This window comes from Gobio gobio (genome assembly GCF_949357685.1).
Source record: "Gobio gobio genome assembly, chromosome: 22".
In the NCBI taxonomy this organism is placed as follows: domain Eukaryota; kingdom Metazoa; phylum Chordata; class Actinopteri; order Cypriniformes; family Gobionidae; genus Gobio; species Gobio gobio.
In genome coordinates this window covers 12796428-12820561 of record NC_137118.1, presented here as the reverse complement: position 1 = coordinate 12820561, position 24134 = coordinate 12796428, and the positions used below count along the sequence as shown (strand labels likewise).

Genomic DNA, 24134 nt, shown 5'->3' with positions numbered 1-24134 from the left:
AGAGAGAGAGAGAGAGAGAGAGAGAGAGAGAGAGAGAGAGAGAGATGCATACCTGCGTCTGTTCAGCAGCGTGTCTCTCAATTAACAACAAATTTGTGAGTATTTTACTTCAAAAAATCGATATATCCCCCTCGTTACTGAGAAATATAATGTATTGATACAGTAACTTAGTTATTTTATTACTAAAAGTGGCGGGGCAGCGTTAATAACAAGTTTCTGATCTCTGTACGATCTCTGCTCTCTTTGTGAGTGACGTGTTGCTTCAGTGAAAGCAGAGCATTACAGCTGCAGTCCACTAATTTAGCCTCTTTGTCGCCATCTCTGTTTGAAACTTGCAATTGCAGTTAATGGCGGAAGTATTATTTTTACTTGGGTTGTGCATCATCACAGCTCCTCAGCGATTCTGTGTCTTGGAGTAGCCTATATGGCCAAAATAAGAATTTTCACCGGAAAATGTCATCTGAACAAGCAAGTAACATGTTTGCCACTTTTGTTCTGACCAACTGAGAAAGCAAGCATTACAATAAACTGCACTAAAGAGAAGGAGAAGGCTATCTTGATTAAATCTAACGATCGCTTAGCTTAAATCACATCAAACCATGCAAATGATTAATATTGTTATACTTTGTTCTCAAATTGTTAATGTTAACAACATCAGTATTGCGTGACTACGTGTATTTAGTGTGTATTAGCATTACTTATACTACGGGGCCGTTGAATGCTTGAATCTGATTGGCTGATGAACGTTCTGAGGTGTGCAATTATTTTCTGGGAAACGCACAGCGAACGTACTTCCAGGCAGCTCTCTTGACCGCATTACAGTTCCATATCACTTTGCATAGTTAACTGTAATAACGGAAATTACAGGACTAAAAAAACAACAACATGACAGACGATTTTCCTAAAGTAAATCTTAATATTTATGGTGAATATAAAACGTTCGACAACAACTGGGCAGCAGCAGTATTAGACAGCCCAGATGAAAACCAACAAACGGAAGCGGACATCAAAGGCAAGCTTTTCTGTCTCATTACTGAAATCACACGTGCTCGCACACGCACTACAGTTTGCACAAAAAGCTGTCAGCGCTGCCCTGACGATTTGATCAGTTAGCCCATATAGTGGAGCAACTTAAAGGCTACACGTGACATTTTTCACTAGGTAATAACAGTGCTGTTTAGAGACGCACAGAGGTAGCCTAATTCACACAAGCTCTCGCTCTCTCTCTCTCTCTCGCTCTCTTTCTAATAACTTTATTAATAACTGCAGTAGAATGTTATCAACGGCTCAAGCCTTCGTTAATACATTTAAAATGACGTTTCGGAACTAGCAAAAGAGACGTTGGATGAGACGCGGAAGAAATAGTCGTACTCACAAAAGCGATTTAAGTACAAAAACCGGACGAATCCCTTTAAATATATCTTCGGATCGATGTCTTGAGGTGTGGTAACCGTAGTATAAGCGGAATAATTGACGACGGGCCGTTCAATTATTAGAATAATAATGCACACCCGAGGTGGTGATGCGGTCACGACGCGAAGCGGAGTACTTACCTGTAGATTTCCATTTCTATTACCATTTCTGTACAGTCTAATCTTTTGCTTTTGACTACAGTTGTCACTTATGATGTCGTTTGGACCTTTCTGGATTACACTCCGCCATCACATACGTTTAATTATTCCAGCTGCTGCGGGAAAAGGCTATAAATGATCCGCCACCTGCAGCATCCTCACATGCGATAGGCCTACTACTAGCTGGACTCCTTCTTTATAGACGTAAATCATGCTTGAATTTCCCACAAAAATCCACAAGTAACTACTATTCAAATTATAACACATTATTACAAGTTTACCGTTGTGAATCGGGCTAAGGTAAAGAGATAGTTTTGAACACTGGCTGGTTATGTACTTGCTCAAAAATTGATTTTGGATAATTTTTATCCAAAAAAAGTTACTGCAGCTTTAATATAGAATGTGATTAAACTGACTTTGAACATTAAACAGTTTTATTGCACACCTTCCAGCCAATCATAAGGGATTATTCAGACAGACCATGGTATATATATATATATTATTATTTTTTTTTTTTATGCATTTTTTTTATGCATTTTTTTTTTACTTTCAGCAATTTAAGAACCCAACATACACTTCAATTTATATCCAATTTTTGAATTAATTTATAAATGCAAAAACAAAAAAAAACAGTTTACATTAGTACCACACTTACAAGATAAATAAAGATCTGCTTAAATATTTTAATCATATTTTCCCCTCCTTACCAGAGTTGCTATGAATTCAGATCCCCAATTGTATATTCTTCTTCCACCCTGCTGCTTTAATCAGCACTAATTATGATTTTCAACCCAGGAGTAATATATTAGATAAACCACTGAATCAAAAATGTTTTTGTCTAATATATGAGGTGTATTCTGGTCGATTTTGCATAAACCCATCATTTGCAAAGAACAAAAAACAAGAAGGAAAAGAAAGGAATATAAACCGCATATAAAGAGATGAATAAGTATATATATTGTTGTATCCAAAGAAAGTGAAAATATGTTTCCATTCATATTTTCACCTCTCTCAGGTAACCGGCAACCTAACATAAATTCTCATCTTCAATCGTTTGAAGTGTGGGTGTATACAGATTGAATATTTGTTAATGTTTGCCCGCTATGATTAAGAGACAAAGTTGTGTGCCGGCGTACCTGTCTTTGTGTGCGCATAAGAATGTGTGTGAGCGCGTATGTTTGTGTGTGTTTGGTAATTGGCTGTATATTAAAGATAGTTGTGATCCTGCCCTCTCTAACACAGCAATAAAGCTCACTTAGAGTGTTTTATTAAAAACAGCCAGCGAGAGGGGGGAGGCAGAGGGATGGGGTGGCAGAGACGTAACAACACAAAAATATTGGACTTTTTCCTGTATCATTTTTTGTCTTTAAAAAGTCCAAATGACCACTCAAATTGGGTAGTGCATCATTTTCTGTCATGCAGCTGAAAGCGTGGCAGACAGTTCTAATTCATCATTTTGGTGATTTAATAGCTGAGAAATATATTAAAATAATAAAATGTGGGCTGAAATGCCCTGGATTTGCAGTGATAAATAGCCCTCTCTGGCCTGATCGGATTAGTTGCACTAACAGATATATTGCGGTCAGGATTCACGCAGGCACGCACGATTGTTTTCCAATAAAAAGTTGCATATTAAATTCCAACACAGAAAAGGAGGGGAGAGGCCCTTCTATCTACAAACCCTCCAGAAAAAGAGATAGAGGGGAAAACGAGAGAGATGAATGTAGAGAGGGAATAAGGGATTTTAAGTGTTACACCGATACCATCCGGAGATATATTGCCAGAGCCGAACCACCACAGCCGATAAGTAAGCTACTTAAACTTATTTATCTGGACATTTATAGCAAATTCTCACACATACATAATTCCTCATGCTCAGAGAGTCATATTAGCATGCTCACAAGCTCATAAACTTTCATTTAAACTCTCTCTCTCTCTCTCTCTCTCTCTCTCTCTCCCGCTTCCTCCCTCCTTCCTTTCGTATATCCCTGAGGAAAACATTTGGAGTCTCATTGTCCTTCGACTCATCAGGAAGTGCTTGGTTGTAATTAATTAGCTCATTTGTTTATGCAAATGTCTGCAATTAAGTCATATTGTTTGTTAAAGAGATAATTTTCTAAATCAAAAAAAGATGTCCTGTATCTGAGAGCAAATGATGTTCGTCTAATTAAGCACATTAGTCCAAATTTGTAATTAACAGCGCATAATTAGGTGGGAAGATATCCTGTTTATGCGTGACGTCATCAGGGGTTTAAATGCACAGGCTGAGAGTCTGACAGACAGATGGGCAGGTAGACGGAATCGCAGATGGTCGTACAAAACAGACCGCAATGCTATAAACAGGTGAAAATCACTCCATATCCGAGGAACGGTGTGTGGGAGAAAAATTTGTGGATTCTTAAAGCTTTCCGATTTGTCTGTCACACTTTTGGACAGAAGAACAAATATATAATTGTATGTTTTCCATTGCAATCCGTGTCTACATTTATTGTCATCCGCACCCAAATATGTTTGTATTTATTTATAATAGGGTCTTCATTTGTGTGTGTGTGTGTGTGAAACGCAACGGAGGGAAGGTGTTTAGGGTCAAAGCGGTTGAACATTAAAGGGTTAAATCTCTTTCATTATTACTCCCCAAATCGACCTGGGGGGATGCAAGGAGAACTGATTAGAAAGGAGAAAGGAGGAATGAGAAAGCTAAAGAGAGATGAAGACAGAGGGCAGAGAAAGAGAGAGATCTCAAAACAGTCCGATATAAATCATAACAATCATAACCTCAGGGCACGTCATGATAAAGAAGAGAAGGAAAGAGACAGAGAGAGCGGAAGAAAGAAAAGTGAGGGACACTATACAAATACAGGAATCGTTGTGATGTTTAATTGTTGAAGGTGGCTTACATTACATATGAATTGTAGAGGCACAAATGTGATTAAAATGTAATTAAATAATTTGTTTTTGTTTTTTTCATGCAAATAAAACTCAGGGCTAGAGCAATCAAGTTTCAAAAAGGATGCAAAAGACAAAAAAATATATAAAAAAATAGTCCATATGATTTATGTGCTATAAATCTTTTGAAATCATACGACGCCATGAGAAAAAAATTCATTATTCACTAAAAATCTTTACATCCACATTAGAGTTAATGAGAGAAATTCATAAATGAATCATTCACTCTACATAAAGATGGTTCTTAAAATGTTCTTTGCACATTTAGAAGCATATCATCCTGAAGGATGCTGAATCTTATTCCCGCCCTTTTTTACATTTTTTATTTTTTATCTAGAACTCTTTCAAAGCCACATCCTTTTTGTTTTTCGCAAGCTCAAACATCAACATCCAACAACACAGACTGTCAACACACTCTCAACAGGTACTTGATGTCCTTCTTAAAATGTTTATACATTTTAACTTTAAAATAGTAATTGGTTTCCTACCAATCATACTGTCCTTTTTAATGTTTTTGTTTTTTTAACAGAACATGCGTGTCCAGCTCTGTTCAGTTGAGGATACTTTTCTCCTATTCTCCACAAAGCATGTAAGTGACAGATATATGTATTATCTATATTGTTAAAGTTTTCAATTACTATTTAGTTTATGTATAAACATATGCTCCCTGTCATGACATTACTTTTTTAATCCGGTCCCTATAGTCATTTCACTCGGCGGCCATCTTTGAAATGTCTCTCAGGCATGCAAGTTCAGCTCTCTTTGAATGTGGAAACATCAAATTCTCCAAAACTGTTCGCCAAGCTTACGATTAAATTTCATATTTGATATAACCAATTAAATCTTTCTACAACTGTCTCATAAATTTTGTTTCTAAACGCTCAAATCATGACAAAAAAACAGCATTTTTCAGGCTTGACCAAGCTAATGCCCATGTGCAGTCCTAAACCAGCGTCTCAGAACACTGACTGTTTCTATAGGAACCGGAGCTTCCTAAAGGCAGCTGTAGTGACTTTACCAATCAGCGATTGGCTCTTTTCTTTAGAAGGCGGGACTTATGATGTGTTCCAGACTTTCCACACTGTCCGTCTCAATCCGATTATTTACATATCCATTTGGAATCTGTTCTAAAATGATTGATGTCCACACTGTGTATCGCAACCTTTCATCACAACGAGAGTGTATCGTGTTTTTGTGTCAACTATGGCAAAAATAGAATAAAAACAACATAAAATCGCTTTGAAAACAGCAAAAACGAAGGCATATACATACAACTTAATGTCAAATGTTAAAGTTTGTTTTTACGTTTTTATGCTCATTGAGTGGTGCAGGTATGACATCACTTTGTAGGCCAAAACGTGGAAACGAGTTAGCATTTTAGCACTTCTGGTTCCAACGTCCCGAAGTCCTGAAGTCCCGAAGAGTTTTTTGAATGGGATTTTATTTAAATGGCTGAAATTAAGGTCTGTGGTGAACACAAGCTCAAGACACTTTCACGGTTTATTCTACGACATTAAAGGACAACTCCGGTGAAAAATGAACCTAGGGGTAATTAACACATGGTTACCGAGTAGATCGCTCTCTGAGATGCGTTTTCATGAAAATCGAATGTAAAGAGTTTTATCTCTAAAAACAGATTAGTTTATAAAGCTAATCTATGGGGCATAGAATAAGTAAAACATTTTAATAAGCAGTTTAATAAGAAGATACTTTATAAAGACAGTACATTACGCGTATACAGACAGGAGCCATCTTGGAAAACAGTCTCGACGAGTCGGGCCACGAACGCTGTGCTAAGCTGCGATAATTCCCATAGACTAGCATTATAAGCTAATCTGTTTTTAGAGATAAAACTCTTTACATTCGATTTTCATGAAAACGCATCCCAGAGAACGATCTTTCGGTAACCATGTGTTAATTACCCCTAGGTTCATTTTTCACCGGAGTTGTCCTTTAAATACATCTGTTTACCCCACTTGCGATTTTTGAAAAACGTGTCTTGAAAAAGGCGGTTGCTAACAAGTAGCTAAATGGGACTACAGAGGCTGTCGAGGAGATTAAACGTCATCACAGCGAAAAGGTAAACTCAGTCTGCTTTTACAGCCGCATTATGCTTATAATTGTGCTATAAACTTGTCTGGCTATCACCAGACCAAGCTCAATTTAAGATTGAACATTGGTCTGGGGAGTCTGCTCTGTATTTTCTACTGCACACGCGAGCATAAACGCGCATAAATTAAATTACTCTGTACGCAATTGGATAGTCCTTCAACCAATCAGACCACAAGAGGCGTGATAAACAAGCATAATTCAAATGACTCTGTACGCAATTGGATAGTCCTTCAACCAATCAGACCACAAGAGGCGTGATCAACGGGCAACGACCCATCGCTTCTCTATCCGTCATCGTGATAATCCCTCCAATAGCGGGCCAGGTGGATAAGCTAGTCTGTGATTGGTTCCCGCAAAAGTGTAACAGAAGCAGTAGAAATGACTGTACGGGTTTCCAGACTGAGTTGCCGGGCGAAATCAAATCGCTGGCAGATCAGGCTGGATTTACCCAGTCTAGCTATAAACTAGTCTCAAACGTTTGGGGAAATGTTTCGAGATAAAAACTGAAAGAGTTGTTGGAAGCTTAGTGATGGTGACGTTGAAATCGGGGGGCCATGCATGGTGTAGTTCGTTTATATCTTACCTTTAGCTTTTTACTTCTGCCGACTGCATTTAGGTTTTAAAATTAATATAAGTTGTGTTCATCTGTGATCATTTTCTTGATGGACAAAACGTGTAAGTATCATAAACTTTTGTTGATCACAGAGCTTGTTTTTTGTGATAATTCAAAAGACTATGGGAAAATCCTATTGGGTTTTAATCGAGGGAACCAGTGTGATGCTAACTGCCGATTGGCTTACAAAGTGACGTCAAACCTGCACCACTCTACTGGAAACAGGACTTGCTGACATCTTGAAAGTGACGTCAAATGACACGTCTCGCTGAGGTCGGGGTTGATCACATGGCGAATGTCCGACTTTGCCGTTCCAGATGGTTTTTCCTAGAAGGAGGTGGGAAAAATTCTAATTTCGATCTGTCTGGAATGCAGCAAATTGTCCGCCAAATTGTGCGTTGCACATTCTCCCATTCATAGACAAGTGCACTGTCTATAAAGTCTTTGTACCATTCTTCATAATATTGTTCCTTTGAGCCAGATCTTTTCATTGAATCAATTCAGATTCCTTTCACAAACACAGACTGAATGGTCTGTTAATGAATCAAATTTATTCGGTTCTCGACTCACTGATTCAATGCAGCAGTTAACAGCTCACTGGAGGGGAAGATTTTCAGTGAATTTCAGTTTGTTCTTCGCACAAATCACTCAGAAGATATTTTTAATCATGATTTTGGTATGTATAATCTACATTATCTTTCTATATGATCCATGCCTATTTGTTCTGTATGTATACTATGTGCACATAAAAGTAGGCCTTATGTGTGTGTGTTTTGCCTTGTTTTTATGCGTCAGGGGGATGGATCTAAGAGAGGGCTGAAATAAGTAGTCTATCTCTTTTGGGATGGAAAGTGCCTCTGAAGAGATTTCCGTCCGACCAGCCCGTGTCCCAAACAAGCCACAAATGAACAAATAACACACAAGAATGTTGCATTGTGTTCTCGAAGAAAATTACGTACCACAATGAGAGGGGAGCGGCGGAGCAACACCGCGGTTTACTGAGAATGACGGAACATATAGTGGAAAAGCAGAAGATATTGAAAGCAGAGAGAAAAACCATGCAATGACCATGGAGCCAAGGGAAAGAATGAAACGGGATAGCGTTTATCCTTGTGTGACTATAGAGTCTGTCCAGAGAGTTTTACATGGCGTCTCCGTTATGGGTGACCAGGGGGAGGGCGAAAGACAATGCCATCACTCTGTAATTGGTTTTTAGTTTTAATTTCTTTGTGTTTAACACAAATAGGATGGTTCTATTAATGTTAAGTAGGCTTGTGTAATAAGTTTCTATGACCTGCAGGAATTCCTAATCATTAATTCAAGCAAAAGCCTAATGACCTTCTAATCTGTAGCACTTATGAAGAACATTAGTCTCTTTCCCTCTCTCTCTCTCTCTCTCTCTCTCTCTCTCTCTCTCTCTCTCTCTCTCTCTCTCTCTCTCTCTCTCTCTTTCACTCGCTCTCTAGTCCCACCTCTCTCTCTCTCTCTTTCGCTAAGAAAGGCTAATTAAAATAGCCATTTGGCAGCCTAGCGTCCTAATTGCTATTCCCATCATTGCTGGTCGATTGGGAGGAGATAGAGAGATAGAGGAAGGGGAGAGAGTGAGGAAAAGAAAAGATGAGCGAGAATAAGATTGATAATGAGATAACGAGTCATTAGAAGCATACATTAGCGAGTACAGCCCAGGCTAATGTCCCCTCAATCAGTTAGAGCTCTCTCATCCTAGCCTGTCTTCTTTTTATCATTCTGTCCCTGCATGTGCTTCCAGCCATCTCCTGTCTCATATCTGGAGAAAAGAATGGCCTCCTCCTGTGGTAAAGAGAAAGTGCTGTGACACGCACCGTTTTGGTCAGGTTTGTGATCATCTAACTTTAAATCATTTTTGCTTTAATGAAAACATGGCATTTTGATGTATGGTATATATAAAGAATTAGGCTCATGTAAAATAGTATATAATCTGATTTTGGATTGCAGAAATGATTCTGCTTCGAGGAATACTTTGAATATATCCATAGCGCCACCTGCTGGTGATCTGCTGCAAGATTGAAACGCTTGTTAAAATGAAACCTGCTGTTTTGGACTCGGATAAGAGCGTTTATTTTGACCATTTGTTATGCATTACTATGCATAGTCGTTAACACAATGAAAAAGTGAATGGTTACAATCAAATTGTTTCATGGAGCTACAAATGATTAGATGTTTTGTACACTTTGTCATATCCTGAACAGGCTGAGCAGCTGGCTTTACCATTCGATCACATCTGAGTTGCATCATGCCAGAATATTGACCAATAGCTTTTGGTCACTGGTGACTCACATTCTCTTTTCTTTTGCAAATGGCCTTAAATGCGTTGTGTGCAAACAGGGGGATTACAACAAATGTGAAGGATTCCAGGAAGGGATCTGCACCTAATCACCAGCATACAGTTTAGTCTTGGCAGGGAATTGCAGGAGCGCAAGGAAAGAAATGGGGGGAGGGAATTAAAGGGGGAAAAAAGAAAGAAAAAAAGTATGAAAGACCACTGGAGACGATGAAAGTGAGAAAAAATATAATGAAGAAAAATGAAGTAGCTCTCTGGATTTTCACTAAATTCTTGTTTTGCTTGCTCTTAGTTTTGGAATAGAAATATTATTGCTGTCCTTTGGAGCATTAATGGTCTCTTTCAGCCTCTTACTGCCTTCCTTTACAGCTTTTTTGTTGCCATCTCTAGCAGCCTTTTTTGTCTCTCTTTTCCATCTTCGTATCCATATTGTATAGACACCTCCCAGAGTCACCACAAGCATGAGGAGAAGCAATGCCGCCACATCTAGGCAGTAGTAGGAGTACATGGACATGTTGTAGGCCTCAGCATGCAGATGGCGTGCACCTTTATTGCGCAGGACAAACTCGATCCAGTACACTGCTTTGTCGAGAGGATGCAGGGGTCGGTCTCGGTGTAAACTGGAGAGCTTCTGCATGTTCTGACGATATGTTGGGTTCTCTAAGATATCGCTCAAAGCCTCAAGGAATTCTTCTGGTGTACAAGTAGCTGCGTCCAGCATCCGTGCCGCACCCCTTGCCTGAAGACGTACAATGTTATCTAGCTGGTCAAATAGCAAAGGAAGTCCCAGAACTGGCACCCCGTGATAGATGGCTTCATACAGACCATTGGTGCCACCGTGAGCCACGAAAGCACGGGTCTTCGGATGACCCAGCAAGTCGTTCTGAGGTATCCATTGAAGGAGTAGGGTGTTATTGCCTAACGATGAAGGTCTCTCGCCAATAAACCTCCAGACCACCTTCTGCGGCATGCGGGCGAAAGCTGAGGCAATGGCCTCCATGACCTCTCTGGGCAATCCTGCGATCAGCGTTCCCAGAGACATCACAACCACCCCATGGTCTCCTGAGCTCTGCATGAACTCCTCAAGCTCGACAGGAAGAGGCATGGCTGGACGACACTGGAAGCCACCGATGTAGACAAGGTTTGGCATGGAGGGTCGTGGGAACTCGAATACAAAGTCAACCCGCATCAGCCACAGCTCTGCTGAAAGTTGCATGGCGAGGAGGTCAGCGTCCGGAGGGAAGTAGTTGAGCAATAAGCTGGTATACATGGGAATCACCAGCCAGCGCTCTTGAACGAGGTTCAACCCATAATGTAGAAGGTTGAGGGATCTTTCTAACAGGCCCATTCGGTCCGTCAGACCTGAGCCGGGCACAGGCACGTAGGAGATTGGAGAAGGTGCGATGGAGAAGTGTCCCTCTCCGAAACTCATCCAGCGGACGTTATAGACCATCGGAAGGTGGAGGTAATGTGCCAGGATGATCCCACCTGGCGTAGCAGGGTCAGTGAGCATCAAGTCATAGTTCGCCATCTTTATTTGTTGCATCAGAGCTTTGTTCTCCAGCATGGTGGTCAGCATGGCACAGGTTGCGGTGTGAGCCACATTCATGATCCCAATAAATTCAGACATCTGGACCAGTGCTCCAATCATTGGGCCCTTCCTGCGGGCCTCAAGAATCCTTTGTGCTGCAGTCTCAAACAGGTCCAGGCCTATTTGTTTCTTTTTAAGCTTCACTGTAATGGAGGTGTAAGAAGGTGAATTCTCTTGGATGAACCAGCTGTCCTCCATGCGAATCACACTCAGCTGGTGTCCACGAGACTGTAGCTTCTTCACCAGCACCTAGGGGGCAGTAAAAGAGTGCACTCAGGTTTTAATCATAGCAAACAGGTTATATTGCTTTCTTTTCTGTTGTGCAAGTATTTTCTTTTTTGTATTTATAATTTTATATCTTCCAAGCATACACTCTAAAAAAAAAAAGGTTCTATATGGCACCAAAAATAGTTCTTGGCTCGTAATCATAGGGGAACCTTTTTTAGTGCTATATAGCACCATTTTTGGTGCTTCAGTGGTTCTTCAGCGGTTCTTCAGAGGTTCTTCAGCGGTTCTTCAGAGGTTCTTCACCGGTTCTTTGACTAAGGTGCTATATAGCACCTCTGAAGAACCACTGAAGCACCAAAATTGGTGCTATATAGCACTAAAAAAGGTTCCCTTATGATTACGAGACTTTTTTTTTAGAGTGTATGGAAGCCAGTTTCCACCTTAAATTTGTGTGTGTGTGTGTGTGTGTGTGTGTGTGTGTGTGTGTGTGTGTGTGTGTGTGTGTGTGTGTGGGCATGTTTTTGTGAAATATCAGGACACAAATGTGTATAATGACATGGGTATGACACAGGTATTACAAAAAGAGGGTAAAATATGAGGACGTTCCCCATGTCCTCACTTTTCAAAATGCTTATAAATCATACAGAACAAGTTTTTTTTCACAGAAAGTGAACTGCACAGTCTCCTGTGAGGGCTAGGTTTAGGGACAGGGGCAGTGTAAGGGGATAGAAAATACGGTTTGTACGGTATAAAAACCATTACGCCTATGGAATGTCCTCACATTTCACAAAAACAAACGTGTGTGTGTGTGTGTGTGTGTGTGTGTGTGTGTGTGTGTGTGTGTGTGTGTGTGTGTGTGTGTGTGTGTGTGTGTGTGTGTGTGTGTGTGTGTGTGTGTGTGTGTGTGTGTGTGTGTGTGTTTCTTATTGAAAAAATAAAGGTAATTGTGATATAACATCTCAATAGTTACAACATTTTGCAACTTATATTTCATAATGCACTTCTTCACTTCTTTAAATAACTTTATTTATTTTAAATTGTGTTTTTTAGGGGAACACAGGAAAACAGCAACTTACACAAAGTCATACCAAAGAACAGTGAACGTTGCTTGAACTCGACACTCATTTAAACCTCCTGCTTATTCAAATCAGTACCTCCATGTTCACCCAGTGACTGCCATCAATGGGGAAAACCAGGATCTTGTCGCCATTATAGCCACAGGGTAAAGAGAGGAGGATGGATGTCCAAAGGAAAATGAAGAACACGTATCCACACATTCTTCTCTTTTTCTTCTCTCAAAATAATAAGAACAATCAGCATGAACATTACTTAAAATTTCTCTCAGAACTGTGTATACACAACATTTAAAAAAGGACTAAAATGTAGACTGTCAAGTTCGCTTATATACATGTTGTATAAATTAAAACTACACTGTAAAAAATCCAACTTATGTTTTATATGACAAATTCAGCTTTTAAAGTTTATTCAACTATTTAACATGGAAAAGTTTGTATAATTGACCCTAAGTTGAGAAAACTCAAAAATGTTCTGCAGCTGGTTGCCTTAAACTTTTAAGTTTTCGCTTTTTTTTTTACAGTTTACACTAGGATCAATAAGTTATGACAACATGTTTTAAGTTAATTAAACTAATTTAAGCAAGTTAAGCAATTTCAACTTTTTAACTGAAGTTATACAAGATTCAACTCAAAATTGTAAGTTAGTTTAATGTAATCTAAATTGAAAATTACTTGTACTTTTAAGTCGCTTAAACTTAAAAATTTAAGGCAGCAACTAAACATACGTTTTTAAGTTGAAATAGGTTAAACATTTTTACAGTGTACACAAGCTAAACTTGTAGAAATATGAACCTACTATAAATAACTAAAATAAAAAATTGTTTGTTTAGGTTACATACCTCAGTTGAGCCTTTAACAGTTTCAGTCACACAAAAATGTTGCCACGTAAAAGAAAAAGCATTCACACAGTTTCTGGTGAAAGAGAGATTACCTTCCCTATTGAACATAATTCCTTTATTTGGCAAAAGAATTTTGTTGTGAAATGTTTCTTAGCCCAAGTTCTTCCTGGCCAGCATGATATGCAAAATGAACTGTGTTATGATGTTATTAACTGCTGAATGGGTTGGAATTGCACAAAAATATATTGAAACTGTTGTGTTTAGACTGTAAATGTGCAAACCTCATATAACAATCTGTTTATAACAATCAGTTTTCTTCAGATTTGAGACAAAGTTATTCAAAGACAAGATCACTGTGAAATACTCAATCAAAAATCATCAGATTAAGAGAACAAGACTTCTATAACCATTTAGATGTTTTTATTACTTGAAGAATTAAATCATTTAAATAAGTATGATTACATGGGTATATTCAAGAAATAAACGAATAAAGACAAAATGCACCCAAGCCATTCACAGTATTATTTTAGTATTCTGCACACGCATGTCTGTGCGTGTGTGTGTGTGTGTGTGGGGGGGGGGGGGTGTATCCCCACAGATATGGTAATATCCAAAATTCTTGTCCTTCTGGGGACATTTTCAGCTTGTAAATTATACAGAATTATGTTTTTTTTTTTTTATATATAAAAATGCAGAAAGGTTTTTGTGAGGGTTGTGTTTAGGTGTTGGGTTGGGGTTAGGGGATAGAAGGTTTGTACAGTATAAGAAATATTATGCCTATGGAAAGTCCCCAAAAACATGGAAACCCAAAATGTGTGTGTCACAAACATCTAGGGCTATATTCTATCTTTTATCTATCATGACCATAGGTGGATAAGTCTGAATGGGTGCCATCTGCATTGCAGGATTAACTGCTACCGGTGGACCACGAACCACTTCAACCGACTGCTGTGTAGAGACAACTTGTGTGGTGGTTGCCATAGGAATTGGTTGAAACATGGTAGGTGCAGTTTGATATATTGTGACGGTTTGTTTGCGGGCTTTGATTTCTCGACTCATTTGACACCATGAACACCAGATGCAACAGCAAGACAGCATGATGTCCTCGCATAGACTGCCCTGTTGCAACACAAACAAATGATTGATTACATGGGTATATTCAAGGAATAAACAAATAAAGACAAAATGCACCCAAGCCATTCACAGTATTATTTAAGTATTTCTTTTATTGGTAGAGGCAAAGGAAAACTCACCCCTATATCATGTTTGTAGCGAACTGCCACCCTCATTCCCAGAGTCACAGGCGGCACACATGTTGGAATCCCGAAAGCAGCCAAGAGACCTGGGCCGAATATGTCCAGGAGAGGCAGACAGGTGCTCTCCCCAAACTCCCCAGTGGTGGAGCAGGTAAAACAAGGAAAACACCAGAACGCATAGCAGCCTGAGGACAAAAAAGGCACAAAACATGATATCATTTGTACGTAATTCTATCATTTTAAATGAACAGTAAAAATGGAGCTGTAATACACTATATTGACTCAAGTTTTGGGGCGCCTGCCTTTACATGCACATTAACTTTAAAGACATCCCATTCTTAATCCGTAGGGTTTAATATGGAGTTGGCCCACCCTTTGCAGCTCTAACAGCTTCAACTCTTCTGGGAAGGCTTTCCATAAGGTTTAGGAGAGAATTTTTTTAAGGGAATTTTTGGCCATTCTTCTAAAAGAGCATTTGTGAGGTCAGGCACTGATGTTGGACGAGAAGGCCTGGCTCGCGGTCTTATTCATCCCAAAGGTGTTCTGTCGAGTTTAGGTCAGGACTCTGTGCAGGCCAGTCAAGTTTCTCCACACCAAACTCACTCATCCATGTCTTTATGGACCTTGCTTGTTGGAACAGGAAGGGGCCAGCCCTCCCCTAAACTGTTCCCACAAAGCTGGGAGCATGAAATTGTCCAAAATGTCTTGGTATGCTGAAGCATTAAGATTTCTTTCACTGGAACTAAGGAACCCAGCCCAACCCCTGAAAACAACCCCCACACCATAATACCCCCTCCACAAAACTTTATACTTGGCACAATGCAGTCAGGCAAGTACCGTTCTCCTGGCAACTGCCAAACCCAGACTCATCCATCGGATTGCCAGACAGAGAAGCGTGATTTGTCACTCCAGAGAACACGTCTCCACTGCTCTAAAGTCCAGTGGCGGCGTGCTTTACACCACTGCATCTGGCGCTTTACATTTCACTTGGTGATGTAAGGCTTGGATGCAGCTGTTCGGCCATGGAAACCCATTCCATGAATCTCTCTACACACTGTTCTTGAGCTAATCTGAAGGCCACAAGAAGTTTGGAGGTCTGTAGCTATTGACTCTGCAGAAAGTTGGTGACTTCTGCGCACTGTGAGCCTCAGCATGCGTTGACCCTGCTCTGTGATTTTACGTGGTTTGTTGTTCCCAATTGCTTCCACTTTGTTATAATACCACTAACAGGTGGCAACCTATCATGGTACCATGCTTGAATTCACTGAGCTCCTGAGAGCGACCCATTCTTTCACAAATGTTTGTAGAAGCAGTATGAATGCCTAGGTGCTTGATTTTATAAACCTGTGGGCCAGAGCCGGCCCAAGGCATAAGCGAACTAAGCGGCTGCCCACCAGGGGGCCCCAGAGAGCACATTAAATTACTTCTTGCTGCATGTAATTTAATGATGATTGAAATTGCGAAATAGCTTTAAACAATTACTAAATAAACTGCGAAATGTTAAGTTTTCTAATATATGCTGCACGGATTGATTCTGACAGCGCTGCACAAGCTTGCGGCATCATTGGCTGGACACTATTCGCTAGCAGGGTTCAAAGTCCAAAGTGCGAAAAATCAGCGCTGAAACTGTACCCTACTACTCATTAGCTGCTCGCAGTGGTGGAATGTAAAGAAGTACAAATATTTTGTTACTTTACTTAAGTACATTTTTCACGGATCTGTACTTTACTTAAGTAGAATCAATAGTGCATACTTTTTACTTTTACTTTGTTACATTTTGCAGCAATTGTTATACTTTCTGCTCTACTACATTTCTACAACGTTTCGTTACATTTTTGTTACATTTTCTGATCAGTTTCAGGGCTCGACATTAACGCTTGTCCTCTTAATGAACTGACGGTAAGGTTGAGCTGTTGAGGCTCGCACAGCTTCATGAGGAGAAATGGAAACAGACTGTAAAAAAATATGGACGTAGTGTCCGTGACGTCACCCATAGGATTCTGATGAGCCGTTCTGAAGCGCAAAGTAGGGACGAGCCATCTTGGCAGCGCGTCATCGCGCGTCACTCCCGGATAACAGAAAATGGGCAAAAAGGCGGGACGTGGGCGGAGCTTAAGTGACGCGATGACTAACAGACAGCAGATAAATGGCTATCCACCTGTCACTCGAAATGGCCACGCCCTTAATTATGCAGAATTTTAAGGCTTTATATAATGTAAACGAATGAGTTATAAAAAAAATCACCCCCCTCACAGTTGTCATGAAGGGCAAAATGAGCCGTATAGACCAAAAGCACAATTTGTACCAGGCTGTAAACATGTTTTATTCTGCTCTAAAGTTGGCCATTTTAACATGGGGCTCAATGAGATTCTGCTCCCTTCTGGAGCCTGTCCCTAGCGGCCAGTCGATGAATTGCAGTTTGAGGCACTTCCGTATTGGCTTCAAGGGAAACTGCGGGAGGTTGCCGCTTGAATGGAAACAAACCAGCGCCACTCACACTCTCTGTGAGCGGCGCTGGTTTGTTTCCATTTCTCCTCATGAGGCTGCGCGAGTCACATACTGCAGTAATGATTCAAAATGTGAGTTTTTATATTTAAAACATATAATACATACAATTAAAAACATCAAACGACCAAGAGTGCTGTTTTCCTGAATGCCATCACGAAAATGTGTCACTGATTTCATATGACACTGACAGTTCCATACACAAAAAGTTACTTACATTTTAGATGTAATATATTGACTGTTTTTGTTCTATTTCAGCAGCGAAAAAGTTCCAAACAAAGCAGCAACAGAGCGTTACTGAATGATTCAGTGTTTTGAATGAATCGGTTGAATCAAAGATTCAATGACCTGTTCATAAACGACTGCCTCATTCTTGAACGAATCAGCCGTTTGAACTCATTAATACCTGCCGCCACCTACTGGCAGTTTAGATTCATGTTAAAACATTCTTTCCAACATTTCTTATTTGTATTCAAAAAAATATTTAAAACAATCTCATGACATCATTTAATTAAGTTGTAATTTTTCAGTGTAAATTATTTAATTTGAGTGGTAACAGACCTATATTTTCTTATTCTAATTTAATGTATTGATAAAATTTAAGAATATAAAAGGAAAGCTGAAGCATATCCTATATTTAATAAGATTAGGGGAAAAATGCCCTTTATAAAAGGTAAAAATATCATAAATATGCAGATTTAAATACGTCAAAGCTGTTCACTGAACACTATAGTGAGAATATTGCTTCAGATTAATGATATTTAACTCTGCAGATCACCCGATAACCAGAATTGTAAGTCAGAATGTAAACTGGGCCACAGATGGTAAGCACAAATACATTAACCCAAAACTAACTTAGTTAAAATGCCACAGCCCATTATGTTTTTTATATTTTTTTATTATTAGAATATAGACATTAAGAGAATAATTTGTTATGCAAGTACTTTTACTTTTAATACTTAAAGTACATAAAAAATAAGGTACTTTTTACTTAAGTGGGGTTGTCATTGTGGTACTTCTGCTTTTACTAAAGTAAATACATCTCTGGGTATTTGTTCTTTTACTTAAGTACTGAGATTCAGTACTACCACTGGTTGTTCGGTAACCTTTTTATGAATGGATGGATTTGAGAATGTGATATGGTTTAGTGCGAGTATCTTATCCGACGTGCTGCATGTTTTGGAGTAGGCCTACAGCATAGCTTTCAGTTTCTCAGTAAGTTAAATGTTTTTGGGTTTTTTTCTGCTATATTTGAGTCGCTTGCAATTAACATTTGGGAACGCAACATGCGTCAAACATCTTCCCAAATTCATAATGAGAATAATTTATAAATCTAAGGTCTTCCTGCGTGTTTCTGCCAAAATAAAAGCTATGTTTAATGTTTGAAAGAAATCAACATTTCTTGTTTTTAAAAGAAGTCTCTTATGCTCACCAAGGCTGCATTTATTTGATCAAAAATACAGTAAAAACGGTAATATTGTGAAATATTACTCCAGTGTAAAGCAGCTGTTTTTTATGTGAATATATAGTAAAATGTAATCTATTCCTGTGTAAATGAGGTTGTAAATAGATAGTGAGTTATATATATTGATATTTAGATGTATATATTTTATTGTTTAATCTGCCCAGGGACTGCGGATGGAAATTAGTTGTATGCTAAATCTGGTGTAAAGCATCTTTTCTTTTGTAAGATTAATGTACTTGCACATGGTCCCTGTCAAATAAATAATAAACTTAAACTTAAACTTATCAAAGCTGAATTTATCATCATTAATCCAGTCTTCAGTGTTACAAGATCCTTCACAAATCATTCTGGTATGAGGATCTGATGCTCAACTAACATTTATGATTATTATCAGTGTTGAAAATTATCAGTGTTGAAAATCAGCTTTCTATTTCAGAGAAATGCTGTTCTTTTTAACCTTCTATTCGTCAAAGAATCCTAGGGAAAAGTGTGCATATTCAGCATCCAGTCTGAACTGTAGTAAGGCTTTGAATATTAACACCTGACCACTCTTGTGGGTTTGCTACTATTACAATTTAAAACCGTATAAGGGTAAAAACATGACAGGCAGACATTGATAATAGCTGTGTGAATGATCAAGAATTGACAATAGTCAATCATAGTGGTGGCACAGAGGGGCCCCCAAATAAAAATCTGCTTAGGGCCACATAAGGGCTCGGACCGGCCCTGCCTGTGGCCATGGAAGTGATTGGAACCTGAATTCAATTATTTGGAGGGGTATCCCAATACTTTTGGCAATATAGTGTAGGCCTATGTTTTATAAGGCCTTTAAGTGGAGCATACTTACAAGAATTCAAGTCCTGGCAACAGTCACATATTCCTGAACTCCAGGCACTGCTCTGAGCCTTTAGGAAAGGCTGCTGCACAACTACAGTCGCCATAGTGATTTGACCTTAATTATATGGAAGAATGACAAAAAAGGAAGGGTTTTCACTGATCCTAGTGATATGTTATTTATATCCTGCAAACTGAGTTTCAGTGAAATCCTACACTGACCCCACTTAAAAAAAGATAAATTATTATGAGCAATTTTTGGAGTAGACCCAATTCAAATTGATTAGTTTACCCAAGAAAGCTACAAGTTTTGGGCAAAACTTTATTTTACAGTGTTGCACGATACATGTACATAGTAATTACAATAACAGTACTTTAATATAATTTTATTCTATTAAACTTTTTTTTTTCTTACAGCAATACATACTGGGTATTATTTTGTATGCATAACATTCAGGTCACCGTTTACAACACTTTTCAGAATGAAAAAGTTTGTTCAAATGGCCCTGTTTAGCAAGTCTCTCCAAACTATTTATGTACAGATTCGTTTCATAATCAAACATGATAATTTACATAGCTGCCAGTGCCTAGCCTATGAAAGTGATAGTTCACACAAAAATTAGAATTTTGTCATTACTTACTCACCCTCAAGTTTCTTTTTCCTGTTTAGAACAAAATAATATATTTTGAAAAATATTGATAACCAGGGAAAAACTATGGAAGTCAATTGGTGCCGTCAACTGTCTGGTTACCAACATTCCTTAAAATGTATTTTCTGTTCAACAGAAGAAAGAAATTAATGAGGAAAAATCATGAGGGTGATCAAGTAATGACAACGTTTTCATTTTTTGTGAACTATCCCTTGAACCGGTTCCACTGGGTTTTGTTTGTGGGTTGTTTGCTTCTTTAAAGCTTGTCAGTACAGTGAATGTATGTATTTTAATTTATTATCCAATTTCTGATAGTAATAATACAATTTTTTTCATAATCAGTTAACACTTTTAAAATTAACATTAGTTATTACTACATGAGTATAACATAAGTGAACATAAACTAACAATGACAATTTTTTATTTATCTCAGTTCATTTAAACTTTTAATAATATGTAGCTAAATCAAATGTTGTATCTGTTAATATTATTCAATAGACCTGAGCTCACAAGAGCTAACAATGAACATTGTATTTGTATTAACTAACATTAACAAAGTTTAATAAATACTGTAAAAAATAAAATAAAAAAGCACATTAGTAATACATTAACTAACGATAACTAATGTGACCTTATTGTAAGGTGTCAACACGTATACAGATGATTTAATGACTTATAAAGTTCACCCATAATCAGTGTGCAACCTTACTCATAGTGACGTGTTTTTGTATCTAGGTTTGTAAAGTAATTTACAAAAAGACTAATTAATACACAAATGAAATAAATATAACATTAAGCATACAAGTAGAAGAAAAAAAAAACATTTGAAAATAGGAAACAAATTCTGAAAATTCTCACCTTGTAAATTTTTAAAAAGACAGTCACAGTCAGATTGTAACAATAACAGAGTGCAAACATTTGGTTTAAGTGCTGAAAAGATAAGAAATGTCTTACTTACTCTATAGTGCAACCTCTCCCTTTTCTGTCTAAAGAAAATAAAAGTGGGCGTATTTATGTGCGAGATTTCATGTGCGACAACAGACAAAACTGGAATGTTTACTGAACAACAGAAACAATGCAGCTAAACCTGAAAACATATCCAAAAAAGAAAAAAATGGTTGTCTGGATCTTCACTTCTCACACATTTAATTCTTACAAGAGATACAAAAAAACTGGTGAACATTGTTGAGATGCCCCTCTTAAAGGTGTAGTGATTTCTGAGAAACACTGTTGATATTTGAAATCAATCCAAACAAACGCACTCCTCCCTTCATTCCTCTGCCCTAAACACGCAACACAAGAGTCTATAGGTGTTTCTCAATGTCAAGGATCCTTCCTCTGCACGTCTGCAGGACTGGTCCTTCCAAGTCACTTCCTTCAGAGGCTAGGCGAGGCTCCTCTTTAGCATTCGGAGAACACGTAAATGGAACAGGCTAGCAAGTGCGCGTCAGCCTCATTACGTCAGTGAAAAGGTCCGTTAGCCATCAATAACGTCATTTGTATAATATCAATACGGTTGTAATTTGTACTGGCAATTAAAAGTTAAACTTTACTTATATTTACTACGGTTATAACAAATGTTTGGTAACGTAAATACTTACACTTGAAAGCATATTGCCCGTTAACGCTCCGACTCCGCCAACGTCCGATATTTTGTATTTTTTTAACAAGATAGCAAAGCTGCACGCATAGGATTGTGGGTGATTTGAGAGCGCTAAGTGCGCGAAGTCTACTCGAAAGCATCCTTTCCAGTATATGGCATATTTTTCGAACGAAGGATTCAGACCTTGGTTGAAATTCCGAGGATCCTCGACATTGGAACAGCCCTTCGACGGATGTCGATGACGTAGCATCCTCGGAATTCTGGCTTCCGAGGATCCTTCCTTGACATTGAGAAACGCCTTATGTCTCTTTATCATAGACTTCGTCGACATTACTGGGAACGCCCACAAAAATGTCATATTCGCCATATGCCACGGGGGAAAACAAGCATTAGAATGAATGCCCATAGACCTTGTACTTTATCTTTAATCTTTATCTTTAATCGCTTTACTCTAAAACTTCCGATATCTTACTAGAGGTGCAGAACGCCAAATGGCAACTTTTCGGGACTGCACCAAGCAAAAATAAATCGTAATCATTACAAAGAGTAAAGATAAAGCGTCTAACAAGGTCTACATTCATTCTAATTGTTTTCCCCCACAGCATATGGCGAATATGACGTTGTAGTAAAGTTCGTTCGTGTGGGAAGAAGGAGGCGGGAACCGGCGAACAATACAACATACTTTAATCAAAAAGAATACAAACAAAGTGAAAGTAAAAGCGGCAGCCCCTCACAGACGACTGCCGCACACACATAACAAAACATAAATAAAACCCAAATTAAAATCCAGGCCTGGTCCTCTCTCGTCCTTCATTTGAGTCGCTCATCCTTTTATGTCTCCGTGCTCCCTCATGAGAGGACTCGAGACCGGTGTGCCTCGCAGGTGACGTTCATTCTCAATCACGCACACCGATCTCGCTCGCTCCTCCCATGTCTCTCGCTCGTCCACCTCGCCACAGACGTTTTTGTGGGCATTCCCAGCAATGCCGACCAAGTCTATAGCTGAAGTGAAGCAAAATAATGCTCTGCGAAAAATGCGAATGCACAACAAGAACAAAAAAATTAACAGCTTCACACCAGATCCAGACATGGCACTCAAAACTGTCGGGTTATCATCGTTCTAAACACCGCTTTTAACCCTGAGTAAAGCAGTCCCTTCAGAAAAACGCGATTATGCGATCACATGATTTAATGCATAATCAGCCAAAGTCCGCATATATGCGGGGGCCGCATTTTTTCAAATACGCCGCACTTTCGCCACGTAATTTGCCTATATCCGCGTGCAAAATATGCGGGGGCTAGCATGATTTCATAATCCCCGCATTGTCGTTGCAAAATAGTCATATATATTGGCAGAAAGTTTAAAAATGTTCGTTTACTTCACACAAGAGCCGCCATTTCCCCCTATTGCCATGGGAACGTTTTGAAGTGACGTAATTACCCAACGCGAACGTCATCAGAAAGCTGCAAACCCCGTGGTGAAACCATAGATATCGGTGAAACCATGATGAAGCACGCAAATTCCCATTTGCCAACAAAAATAACAGCAAAAGGCCGCGCAAAGCAGTTTCCCGTTGTGTTGACCAAGTTCAAGAAACAGCATCATGAAGCTTCGAAGCGTTATGAATCAGTGAGTCGATTCAGCGGTTTGGATAGCCAAAGTATTTCAGCAGTTTGACACGCGATCCGAATCATGAATCGACTCGCTGATTCATAACGCTTCGAAGCTTCATGATGCTGTTTTTTGAAATCGGTCCTCACTTTATAAGTCGTTATTTAGGGTTTTTTTGCGCACAAAAAAAAAAGTTATTGTAGAACCACTGTAGTGAGATTGACTTTGTAACGACGTCTTTAGTACCTTTTATGGGTCTTGAGAGTGCACAGTGCATTGTGCCAATGGAGGTCTTTCTGAGCCATCGGATTTCAACTAAAATATCTTCATTTGTGTTCTGAAGATGAACGGAAGTCTGATGGGTGTCCAACGACATGAGGGGAAGTCATTAATGACAGAATTTTCATTTTTGGGTGAACTAACCCTTTAAGAGATTGCACTTGCATTGGAAGCACTCAAATGTCTGTTTTGTATAGCTACCTCTGTAAAAAGTTATTAATTCATTTTTTCAGAAGTTGTAGCATATTCCTTTTGTAAAGCTACAGAACTTGTTTGACTCAATGTTTTGTAAATTTGAGCCATGTGTTTATTAAGGTCTTCAATAAAAAAAGATGAGAAGTTAAATATTCCCAGCACTTTCTGTGATGTAGTGCTTTTTTTCTCTTTTTCATCAAACGACAGTTTTTGCAAGTTCCCGCAATTTTATCGCATAAAATTTCATAAATATCCCGCATTTTCCATCTGATTTTTTAAGAAAACGTGCCGCATAATCAAGGATTTTTGCCCGCAACAATCACAAAAAAAGCCTAAATTTTCTGGAAGGACTGGTAAAGGAATGTTTCATACTTTAGAATTGGGGTTAGCACTGCTTTTCACCCAGGGTTATGAAACCCTGCTCTGGAGCAGGGTTTGC

At 38.8% G+C, this 24134-nt stretch overlaps 2 protein-coding genes across 6 annotated transcripts; both read right to left on the bottom strand.

Moving 5' to 3' along the window:
* Window positions 1-7773: 7773 nt before the first annotated feature.
* On the bottom strand, window positions 7774-13517 carry ugt5g2 (UDP glucuronosyltransferase 5 family, polypeptide G2). 3 transcript variants are annotated; one of them, XR_013815627.1, is made up of 4 exons: window positions 13297-13517; window positions 12536-12670; window positions 8698-11402; window positions 7776-8656 (listed from the first exon to the last, which is right to left on the bottom strand). XR_013815627.1 is itself a non-coding variant. In XM_079805446.1 (3 exons), exons 1-3 carry the CDS (start codon window positions 13402-13404, stop codon window positions 9828-9830), a joined length of 1818 nt encoding a protein of 605 aa, XP_079661572.1. In that variant the 5' UTR covers window positions 13405-13517; the 3' UTR covers window positions 7774-9827. The 3 variants fall into 3 exon arrangements, 2 of the variants coding, with proteins under 2 accessions (XP_079661572.1, XP_079661573.1); XM_079805446.1 differs by having other exon boundaries at window positions 7774-11402; XM_079805447.1 differs by having other exon boundaries at window positions 8484-11402; window positions 12458-12670; window positions 13297-13420.
* A 183-nt stretch (window positions 13518-13700) lies between these two features.
* On the bottom strand, window positions 13701-21348 carry ponzr10 (plac8 onzin related protein 10). 3 transcript variants are annotated; one of them, XM_079803982.1, is made up of 4 exons: window positions 20865-20966; window positions 19370-19474; window positions 14550-14737; window positions 13701-14415 (listed from the first exon to the last, which is right to left on the bottom strand). In XM_079803982.1, exons 2-4 carry the CDS (start codon window positions 19461-19463, stop codon window positions 14140-14142), a joined length of 558 nt encoding a protein of 185 aa, XP_079660108.1. In that variant the 5' UTR covers window positions 19464-19474; window positions 20865-20966; the 3' UTR covers window positions 13701-14139. The 3 variants fall into 3 exon arrangements, with proteins under 3 accessions (XP_079660108.1, XP_079660107.1, XP_079660109.1); XM_079803981.1 differs by having other exon boundaries at window positions 13702-14415; window positions 20965-21348; XM_079803983.1 differs by lacking the exon at window positions 20865-20966 and adding an exon at window positions 20002-20131 and having other exon boundaries at window positions 13703-14415.
* Window positions 21349-24134: the final 2786 nt, after the last annotated feature.